The sequence below is a fragment of the Tursiops truncatus genome, chromosome 5 (genome assembly GCF_011762595.2).
Source record: "Tursiops truncatus isolate mTurTru1 chromosome 5, mTurTru1.mat.Y, whole genome shotgun sequence".
NCBI lineage: Eukaryota > Metazoa > Chordata > Mammalia > Artiodactyla > Delphinidae > Tursiops > Tursiops truncatus.
This window is the reverse complement of record NC_047038.1, coordinates 105,536,290-105,547,776: the sequence shown is the minus strand read 5'-3', so window position 1 is coordinate 105,547,776 and position 11,487 is coordinate 105,536,290. Positions and strand designations below refer to the sequence as shown.

The 11,487-nt window shown below is 44.5% G+C and overlaps 1 protein-coding gene across 12 annotated transcripts in view; it reads left to right on the top strand.

Annotated features, from left to right (window-relative positions):
• The window catches only part of TMEM131L (transmembrane 131 like), a 171,282-nt gene that overhangs the window by 141,128 nt on the left and 18,667 nt on the right, over positions 1–11,487 (top strand). For all 12 annotated transcript variants that reach the window (XM_073805480.1, XM_073805478.1, XM_033857249.2 and 9 more), the window contains one exon: positions 4,726–4,874. In XM_073805480.1, coding sequence (XP_073661581.1) covers positions 4,726–4,874 — 149 coding nt within the window. The remainder of the gene's footprint in view (positions 1–4,725; positions 4,875–11,487) is intronic.

Sequence of the window (11,487 nt, the reverse complement as noted above, 5' to 3'; positions counted from 1 at the left end):
GTTTGGGCGATTTGTGCATCACTCCCAGTGCCCCTTGTTCCTCCCTGTTGGTGCCATTTCCCTGGCAGCAGTGCGCGCGCTTGAAGAGGACTCCTGTTTGCAGGGCCAGCTATCCCCACGGCCTCTCCCCCAGTGTGTGAGTGCGCCCCCTGGATGAAGCCTCTACCAGATCTCCATGAAGTCGCAGCATTCCTTGTCTGAGGGTGTTGATGGCGGGGCAGAGGGGTGTCTGTTCATCCATTTCTGTCCTGACACTGTCTAGGGCCCAGACTACAAAACTCTTGTGAAAGGGTGAAATTATGGAGTGAGTCTAGCTGGGTTTTTCTCTTGTTTCATGTGTCATTTAGGCCTGAGGACAGTATTTGACATAGGCTGACTTTACACAAACTTCAAGTCAGACTTGTTTGAGGGACTTGCTCCTCCAGAAGTGCGTCTTCTGTGGTCCAGGGCATCCATCAGACATCTGGGTAGATGTGCCTGCAGAACGCAAGGGCTGTGGCCTTGTGGGCGGGTGGATGGGAAGGCCTTCTGCTGCATCAGAGCTCTTTGAAGGGCGTGGGCCAGCCATGTAATGCCGGGGGGGGTCAGAGGATTCGACTTGGTGCTCCTGGATACTCTTGTCCAGTACATGCTGTTTAATGCCCGTAGTTGAGCCTGGATGACCATATAGTATCTAATAACACTTCAGCAAGTGTGAGTAAATTGAACAAGGGAACCCACAAACATAGGGTTTGCTTGTATCATTGTAGATGGCAAACCCGCCCCGAACCTTTCCTCCCTGTACAGATGACTGGTATGCTTATGATGCTTTAAATGAAAACCAATCTCTCACTTCAAGAATTTTTTTAAAACTGCTCTTTAGCTGACTTGTCAGCCTGTTAAGCAGTATCAGGGTGATTGCTGGTCAGATCACATAAGATTTGATGAAAGAACTTTGGCTTTCCACCATGTTCATACCAGTAAATTCAAAGGTGCTAATTTGCAGCCCTGTATTTCTCGCCAGAATTAATCTGTCAGCAGGAGGTTCCTCACAGGGAAATCCATTCACTGACATGTATTTGGTTCTGACTGTTTTCTGTTTACATCACTGTTCTAGGAAAATATCAAAGAGGTTAAAAAGTAAACAAGCGGCCTGCCGTCAATTTACAATTTAAACATTTTAAAGAATTGAGAATTTTAAAAATAAGAAAGGACTGAGAAATTTAGGGGAAGCAAATTGTAGTTTGAAGGTAAGATACGGAGTCTTTTGGTCATATTGAGGGTTCAGGGTTCCTTTGTCAGAATTTGAAGGAAAGCATTGTAATAAGCTGGCAGATGGCGACAGGCAGGGGGTCACAGGGTGTAAAGGACACTCAAGAATGAGAAAACCAAAAACGTAAGAACCTTCCAAGTTTTCCCTTCCAACTTTGAGCATCAGTTCTTTTCTTATTTTGAAAAGGATTTCACTTTGTGTTTCCATCTTAAGATCCTTTCTAGAATCTGAAGAAAACAGCTTCAGTCTTGCGAGCTGAACCGATGGCCCCTCGGGAACTTCCACTCACTCAGTTGAAACCAGTCAGTGTCTGTGCCACATTCTAGCCATTCTCCCAAAGTACACAGACGTTCTTAGAACCAGGTCTAGTGACAAGACTGCCTTTGGGAAGGAGGACTGGGGAGGTGACCTTTCTCCCGAGAGTGCCTGAAATGGCATCCCGAACCCTCCAGAACTCCTGGAGATGCCTGAAGCACTGGGCCTTTTCTTATTCTGAGACAATTTTTTTTTTTCTGAGGGTAACTTCTTGTGTGAGAACGAAATCTTCCAGGCTGTATATTAATGGCTCTGGCTACGTGCTCACCGTTGTTGTTGTGGAGAAACAGAGTGTTTTCTGAATAACAGAAAATGTGTCACCCCTTTCCTGCTCTTTCTCCTGCCTCCTCCTGAGAGGCCTGTAGTAAATCATAAATTAAAATTCCCGATAGAAATGCAGTCTCTTGACTTGTCTTTTGGCATCAGCCTGTCAAACAACCTTGAAACAGCGACGCCTTCCAAGCATGTGTTACATGGTCCAGAGTCTCTTGATGCTCTGACAACAGCAGGGCTTTACGTGTCATGTAAGGTGAAATTTGTCTCTTTTCAAACTGTTTATAACTGTTACTTTTTCATTATATGATCAAAATAATACAGACTTAGAATTAGGGCTAGAGGCAAATTGCTTCTGGCCTCAGGAATAGTTAGCAATTTTTTCGTTGTTTCTGCTTAGGATAATGAACTTTTAAATTTAATAATACCCTAAAACCTTGAAATTAATAGCACATGAAAGTTTTCACTGAATTAGATAGATACCTCCAAAATTTCTGAAATACCAATATTTGCAGAAATTCAAAAAATAGTCTCATTTGCACAGATACTAGTAACTGGAAATGAAGATCTAGTGGTTTACTCAAAATATATCATACAATTAGATTTGATTCAGTAGAAATCCAAGCAGGATTCTGGCCCGTTAACTTGTTCCTGTTCTTGTATTTGTTTTGTTATCTCTGTGGCTCAAATACTCCTACTCTGTGAGATAAATGGCAGAAGAGTGTATAATGCTGTGAGTAAGCACACTTAGTAGGATGCCACGGGATGGCTCCATTTTTTAAATGAAGTGTACGCTCACGGTATTTCTGAATTCTTGAATATTGTCGTGATAGAATTTCTCAAAGGCTGAATTTGAGTTCATTTTATTGTTGGTCCTAATTCTTGGCCCCCACAATAGGCATTAGTAATTTTCGGAGAGTCTGTGCTTTATCCCTTTTTAGGGGGTAGTTTAGTGTTGGATATTAAATTTGGATCCTTCCTAAGAAACTTTGATGGCTAATACTTTTAGTGCGATTCTTGGCCTGAAGAAAACCATTTTCTCATGAATTAAGACCCTAGGAAAGTCACAGCACATTTTTGGAGGAGAATATCTATATTCCGTTCATACCGATGGCTTCCGGCATCTGAAGTGATGTCTTTGTTTATGATGTCTTTTTCTGTTTGGACCCCTGTCTCCCTTGCTCTTGGCTTTTTCCTGGCTCATTCGCGGTCCTGGATGGTTTCCTCTGTGGGCGTCTCACACCCAATCTGTGTTGCAGAGGAATTTATGCTTCCCCAGCATTTTTATGGCTACGTAATATTTACATAATTTTCCGTTAACAAAATAAAAGAATGCTTACCTTTTAAGCATCATTGTTGAAATGTATGCATCTTGCTTTGAGTGAGCTTGATTTGTAGCTTCAGGATTGCAGGGTCTGGAGGGCGTTTGACCCCTCCTGTCTTTGGGTTGAGAGCCTCGTGCAGCCCCAGGCCCCTCAGCAGGGCCGGATGGGAGCCGGCAGCCTGCTCTGCTATGATGTATTTGCACCGTAGGCATCTACACTTTCTCAGACGGCCAAGGTGTCGTGAGGGATTTTCAGTTAAAGAAAAAAGGGGAAGGTACTGAAATCCTTTCTGATTCATATTAGATCACTGAACCCAGTTACGATGGGGTTGAAGTCTGTTTGACCATACGTCAAAGTCAAAGATAGAAGAGGAAATACACTTAGGAATTACGTCACTTGAAAAAAAAAAGGAAAGGTCACGTTTCAGATGTGGTTCCTGCCGGTGCAGACCTTGCCAGCGTGATTGTCTCGCACTTGGTTCTCACCCCGCGGGTGCTGTTCCCAGGGCAGGTGGGCGTTTCCTGCAGGAGAAGGCCCTGCCCTCCAGCAGTTCATGTGTCTCTTGGTGGTGACCCTTTATATTTCTGTCTGTTCTGGTTGCAGCTCCATAACAGTCAGTCAGGGTAGGCAGAGGAAGTGGTATTGTCATTTCATAAATAAGGAAACTGGAGCTCAGGGAGCTTAAGAGACTGACTTCTGATTAGTAAAACTAATTCGTGTCTGAGTCATGACCAGAACCCAAGATCTTACCTCCCTCTCTCCCTCCCCTAACTTAAAAAAATTGTGGTAAAGTATGTAGAACCTGAAAGTTACCATTTTAAATTGTAAAGCTCGGTGGCATTAAGTACATTCACATCATGGTACAACCATCGCTGTCATCCATTTCCAGAACGTTTTCATCATCCCAAACAGAAACTCGGTACCCATTAAGCAATAATTACCCGTACTCCGTCCCCGCCCCCCCTGGGAGCCACCATTCTACTTTTTATCTCGATGAATTTGATGACTCTAGATCCCTCACACAGATAGGATCACACGATATTTGTCTTGTGACTGGTTTATTTCACTCAGTATAATGTCTTCAAGGTTCATCCATGTTGTGTCATGTGTCGGAACGTCATTCCTTTTTTCCCTCATCTTAACCATTTTTGTGTGTACAGGTCAGTAATGCTAATTATATTCACACTGTAGCACAGTGAATCATTCCTAATGGCGTTCCATGGTATTTACCACATTTTGTTTATCCTTCCATTCGTCCATGCACGTTTGGGTTGTTTCTACCTTTTGACTTTCATGAATAATGCCGCTATGAATGATGGTGTGCCCCCTGCTCTTTCTCCCCATGACCTCTTTTAATGACTGTTTGTGAAACTCTTAATATAAGTACATTTTCACCTGTAAGCAAAATAAATTTCTAGAGCATTGTGGATGTCAAAACAGTCCTTAAGTCTAAATCTCATTAAATCAAATGAGATTGTTTGGTGTAGGAAGAAGATTTAACTATGGGGAATGTGAATGGAAATAATTAGCTAGAAATTGAATCATTTTTATTTATTCAAGGGAATAACCAGCAAGTGCCTGTCAAGAATGAAGTAGACAATTGTGAAACTTTGAAAAAGGTTGACACAAGGTCTGCTTCAGAAAAGAAGATTCACAAAGCGTCTAAAGAAGACGTATGTTCTGAGAAGCAGGACGTACCTTCAGTCGAGGTCTGTATTCCTTTTTTTCTTGCCTATTAGAACAAAACCCAAGTTTAGGACTTCGAGTGCAAATATCTAACTGTACGTCTGTATTTCATACTTCTCAAAGAGGATAGCTATGTATTTGAATCCACATTGATAATTGGTGAGGTTCATGTATTCAGAAAGTTTATCTTCTAATTATACAGGAGATACTAAAACAATTTTTGGTGATATCAGATAGTTTTTATTCTCAAGAGAAGCTGTTCTTAAGCAAGTGGATTAACTCCTGGGTAAAGATGGTGGAGTAGAACCAGATCCCATATCTTGCCTCTCCAGTTGTTACCCAACATCCATTTTTAGGGCAAAATCTTGCTGAGTTAAAAGCATTATCCAGGATCCACAGGAGAGGGATGCCTTTCTAGCTTCAGTGCATGGGCCCTGGTGTGACAGAATCCCAGAAGAGAGGGCAAAGCCTGTGCCCAGCCAGCTCTTTCCCTTCCCACTGTGTAGGCCACTGCAAAGTGTCTAGAAAGCAGAACCCAGCCCTGTATCTCATAGGAACTAAAGTTCCCAGATAAAGGTGGGAAAGGGATTTCGGAGAATTCATCTACTTCACAGCAGGACAGAGCTATCTGTGTATTAGCATAAGCACAGTGAAAAAAAATAGCATCGCAACTGTTCAAATATACTATAGTAAAAAATGAAGGAAAGGAGTAGAACGTACAGAAGACAGACCAAGATCCCAATCTAGATGAAAACATATCCAGAGACCTGAAGGGAACTCTGAAAATGCTTCACACTATAGACTGTGAATTCAATAAAATTCTAGCTTTTAAAGGCAAATTAATACACTACGATGAGGTTGGAAGAGATATTGTAAAGTTAAGTTAATAAATGTAGACAGTACATTACCTATTCAGTGGCCGAAAATTGCCTTATTGACCTGAAGGAAAGGCTTTGAGGTAATCAGAGTGAATGTGGAGGAAAAATTTTAAGAGATTTTAGATTTTGGAGAAAAGATGATGATAGATAAGGGGACAAAGACAAAAACAGTCCAACATCAGAATAATGATTGTCTCAGTAAATGGCCCAATAGTGGATCAGAAAAGTATTCAGAGATGTAATAGAAGAAAAATTTGCCAGTGTGAGTGAAAAACTGAATTTAAAGATCCAAAGGCACACTGTGTACACCAGGAAAAGCTGATGTGTGATATTGGACATAGGCACATCTGGTTAAGGTGTTGAACTTAAAGCTTAAAGAATTGTGCTGAAAAGGCAGGAAAATCAAGAAAGACACACCTAGGCTTGCCTCAGACTTTGTAGAAACATCGAATGTCTGAGAACAGTGGAACAGTATCTTCGAGAGAATGAAAATGTGAACACGAACATTATGTCCAGTGAAGCTGGCGCTCAGGCACGAAAGCAGCAGACATTCATCTGTAAACTCAAATGAACTTGGGAGCCTTCCTTGAAAAATGAAGTTAGTGAAATTTAGCCAACCAGGATAGAAGTTTGAGGAAGCTGTGTTAAAGGTCTTCTGAGGTTTCTCTCCATTTTATATCCAGAACTTTGGTTAAACAGTGGGCAGTTATGATTGCAAAGTGGATCGCAAATATTAAAACTTTAACAAAACAAAAATAGTAATAAAATCTGCAAAAAACGGGGTGGGACTGAAAGGTAAGTGAAAGTAAGTTTTAATTTTATCTTTCTTGGTAGCTAGCCAATCCTGTGCAAAACTGAAACAAGTAGTTTAAAAGGGTGAAAACCTACGAAAATATCTTTCACCATCTTTTTCTTAACTTTAGAGAGATCCTTAGGCAATTAATGTATCATGTGGAGAAGAAGCAGTTATTGAAAGTTGGCATTCCTTTGGTTCTACTTCGTTTTCTTCTAAGTTCAAATAAAATTGAGCCTTAAATTTATATTTAAAAATAATGCATGGTCCTGGTGTTCTAAATTTCTCCCATCATCTGTCCTCCCATCCTTATGTATGCATAGGTTCTTAAAAAGACATTAAAGAGTAAGGTTTGCCAAATAATCAGTGGGAGAACCTGCTTATTTCTGAGTGATGGGATTTTGCATGATTTCTTTTTTCCTCCTTTATGCTACTCAATTTTTGCTTAAACTCTACAAAAAGCATGCATTTTTCATTTAAGTAAATGGAATGAGAGTGATACCGAATAAGAAAATCGCAGACATTCCAAACCAGGAATTTGTGGTCTGTCGAGAAAGACATTTCCATGTAGTCAAGTGCTAAAGTCAGTGCATAGTAGAGGGGATTGCAGAGATGGGAACGTCAGCTTAGCTTGCAGGGGCCATGGGAAGCCCCGAGGAGGAAGGAACTTGTGCGGGGGGAGAGTAGAGAAGCAGAGGAGGGGAGGGGGCAGCCGGCACCACCGGGTCTCGTGGCATGGTTGGGAGCAGTGAGGGAGTCGTCTGACCGAGAAGGAGCTCAGTCAAGAGGGGGAAGGAAGGGGAGGGCAGAGGCAGAGTCCTGCCCGCTTGCCAAGGCCCTCGTATGCCAACTCAGAGTTTAGACTTTAGTCCCTGGATCTCAGTGGGAGACACAAGGAAGTAAGTAAGCACACGCACTAGGAAGGGAAGGTTGCCTGCTCAGGAATTTCAGGATCAGATTTTTAAAAGCGCATTGGTCCAAACAGAAAAGTCTTTTTGGAGGATTTGGCCTGAGGGTGGCCAGTTGGGGGACCCTGCTGCAAATCATGGAATGCTATCGAAGGGTCCTGAACCGGGCAGGGGGTGGCGGGTAGAGGAGGGTGTACGAGAAATGGGAAACAACCTGTGGGCTGTGATCTTCTTGAAGGTCGTAATTGAGTATCTGTCAATTCAGTTTCATGGAGATGGGCAGGGCACCTGTTACAAAGAGCCAGTGTGGTGGTTTAGCGAGTGCTTGAATGAATGTGTGAATAATGCATTTCTGAAGGATCAGTCCTAGTGTTTTGGAGGCTGGGTTGGGGAGGGCAGAAATGGATACCAGCTCTCTTCTCACCGGGAGGCTGCTTCTCTGCTGGGAGGTGTGATGTAATCAAGATTCTGTTTGGGCAGGAGCAGGGGTGAAGGACGGGAAGAGGAGGTAGGAGACAGTGTAGAAGAAAGACCAGCAGGACTTCTTAGCACCTGGCTGCGTAAAGGGGAGGAGCTGGCTTTGCTTGCAAAAAACAGCTCCAAGGTTTTAAGTCTGGGTAACTAAAAGATGGGGAATTGGGGCTTCATTTTTATGTTTGTCAGGGCCGTGTTGCCTCGTGGTTAGCAGCATGGACTTTGCAGCTGGTGTGAGCCCAGCTCGACACTTACTCTGTAACATTGGGCGAGTTACTCAACATCTCAGTTTCCTCATCTGAAAAATGAGGGTAATAATAGTATCTCTGCCTCCTAGGTTTGTGAGGACTGGAGGAGTGAATATAGCAAGTGGTTAGAATAGCAGCACTTGTGAAGCACTGCCCAGTAGTAAGAATCAAAGAGGTGACAGGTGTGACTGTGGTCATTGCCGACAGAGGGGGTTGCCTGGACTTCGACGTGGCAGAGCCTGGTAGATGGGAGATACCGAGCCAGAGCTGCCATGGTGAGGCCGGCCCGGGCCTGGGACTTGGAAGTTGTTCCCGTGGAGTTTAGAACTGAAGGGTGACGTGAATTCTCTGAAGTGTGCGCGGAGACCAGCGGCCCGAGTCTGCTTGATGGAGCAGGTATAGTGACGGAGGGCAGGCACGCCGGCCGGGCCATGGAGACAGGGCATGCAATCAGGAGCGGAAGTCAAGTCATTGGATCTGGGGGAGGAGAGACTGGACACATTGGGAGCGGGGACGTCCGTGCTGCCCTGCAATGAAGTGGAAGCCGAAGCTAAGTGGTGCCGACCCCTCCCAGATGTGTCCTGGGAGGAGAGGTGGGAACTGATCACTGCAGGGCCCTCGGTGCAGGGCTGTCTGGAGGGGACCCTGAGGTCAGGCTGGGGATGCTGCGCCGTCTTCCGTGTGTGTGGGTGCCGTGCCCCCACCTCACATGCCCCCCAGCCCCGAAGTCTCCCCTGGCTCCCGTCCAGACTTGCCCCGTGTGCCGGTGCCCCCGGCCGTGTCTTCACACCAGGTTGAGGGGGCCACGGGCGTGTCTTGATCCCTGTCTGTGGCACTCAGACCCTTCTTGGCCTTGGTCCCAGGGCTTGGGTGGGTTCCTCCTTCCCTTCCTGGTCTGTGATCCTGGGCAGGACGGACGTCTGCTCTGGGTGCGGGCTGCAGGGGGGCTGCAGCGGGGCCGAGGGTCTGGGGGCTTGGGCTGTGCTTGGGGCTCCGAGGTTGCTTGTAGTCACCTGGGCGGGATGGGGGCGGAGCTGTGGGCGTTCCTCTCTGCCGGCTCTGGGGGCCACGCTCAGTTTTGTAGGCTCTTCTTTAAACCACCTTGAGTGTACTTTCCATCCCATTGTTCATTTGGAGAAAATCATTCTCAATAAACACATTCCCAAGCGCAGTGCTCAGTGTTTGTTTTTCTTGTACGTTCTTGGAGCCTGACTTTGCAGCTTAGAAAATTGTACAGATCTGTCTATAGCACATGGGGAACATTCCTCCAGATTTATTGGCAAAGGAGGTTGAAGACCAGATTTGGGAGCCGCAAACTAAATTTTAATCCCAGCCCTGGCTGTTTATTTTCTTGTAAGCAGATCTTTTTTTTTCCCCCTTAGAAAAGGAATTCATGATTATTACAGAAGCATAAAGAAGGGAGGGCAAGATCTGTCCCAAATGGACCACTTTTTGCGTTTTTCTGTATTCTCTTCCTTCTCTATGCAAGTGTTTAAAAACTTGGGATAATTATTATTGTGTATATGGAGCCTTGTTATAATGTCGTAATTCTGAATTTTGTCATGTTAGAAATTAATGGGAAACTTTGTTTTCAGTGGTTACATAACATTCCATCATTTAACTGTGCCGTAATCCAAACCATTCCCCAGCAGTTGGACATTAAAGTTGTTTGCAACTTTTTATTTTCATAGTAGCATGATGAACTAAGTCTGGCCTGTATATCTGGTACGTCCTTGCTATAGGTTTCTAAAAATAGAATTAGAGTGTCGACTGTCAGGGCCCCTGGTGTGTGCCGCCAGCTCGCTCTCCGGAAGCAGGGTCCCTGTTTCCCCTCACGCCTGGTGCACGACAGCCATTGTGTTACTCTGGTCTCAGCAGCACCGTTTTTTGGCAAAATCTTAGTCAGTGGGATAGGTAAGTGATGGTGTTTTGTTTCTCATCTCAGTTTGCCTCCCTTACTCGGGAAAAGTAAGCATTTTCCTTCATTTTTTGTAAAATTCTGAAAAACACAAGCAAAAAGTCATTCATCCATGATCCTGCCACTGACATTTAAAAATATATATATTTTTTCTAAGTTAAGAGGTGAATGTCTGACCTGGTTTCTCTTGCCCTGCTGAGAGACACACGTGGTACCACACGCGGCTTCCCTAGCCTGTCCTCGTGTTTGCAGGCATAAACACGCAGTGTCAACACACTTGTGTTTTTAAAGCCAAAATGGAAAGATGAGGTAATTGGTCTCTTCTAAAAACATACTTTATTATTAAATATTTTGGAGGAACTCTTCATGTTTTTGGCCTTCTCTATTTCTTCTGTGAATTTGCATTTCATGTCCTTTACCCACTTTTCTATTGAGTGTCACTGTTTTTTTCTTGTTTTCTGTGAGAACATAGGTGAAGGTATTAGCTCTTTGTCTATCAAATAGTATCAGATTTTTTTCTTAGTTTGTCATTTCCCTCTTATTTTTATTCGCTTTGACTTATGTACAGTGGCTTTAAGAATGCCTTTGTGCAGTCAATCAGTGATTTCTCTTTGATTTCTTTCTTTTCTTTTACTATAAAAGCTTAGGAAATCTTATTTCCTCACCCTGCGGCCAGTTAAATTGTCCCTCATTCAGGGAGATCAGAGAACTTAGTTCAGATAATTCAACAATGATGATGATAATAGCTAAGTCTTATGTAAACTGCTTACCACTGTCAGGTACTTTAATCCTCACAACAGCCTTTTGGAAGACCTGGGAAACCGAGGCAAAGAGAGGTTAAGTCACTTGCCCAAGATGAGTCAGCTTGTCACACGAAGTGAGGTTCAGACCAGGTGGTTTGGCCACAGAGACTGGTCTTAATTTCAGGTCTGCGTGGACCCTTTCCGATCCTGGCTAGTCCTGCTTCGTCACATGTGGCACCTCCCCACCAGAAAACAAAGAGCCGATTGCCCCTGTCTTCTTCCTCATAATTCCTGACAAGTCTGTTGGCTTTGGCTCTCAGGTTGCTTTCCCCTCTGCCCCACCTGCGGCATCCGCTGCGGGCCTGTCCGCCCCCAGCTGTCCCAGCCCCATGCCTCTGCACTGCCCCGTGCTTCTCTCTCGGTCTCTCTTTGTGTCATACACACACACACACACACACACACACACACACACGCACGCACGCACGCCCCTCTTCCCCAGCCCTCCTGTGTGTGCTGCTTCTCCAGCACTCCATCCACACCTCCTTGTCCAGCATGTCCCCCGTGCTCCTGAAACTCACTCTCTGATACTCACAGTAGGTGGCGATGCTTCTGACCACCAAGTCCCCGCTGGGTGTAGCCCTCCAGTGCCTCCCTTCTTGTGGCCTGTTATGCCA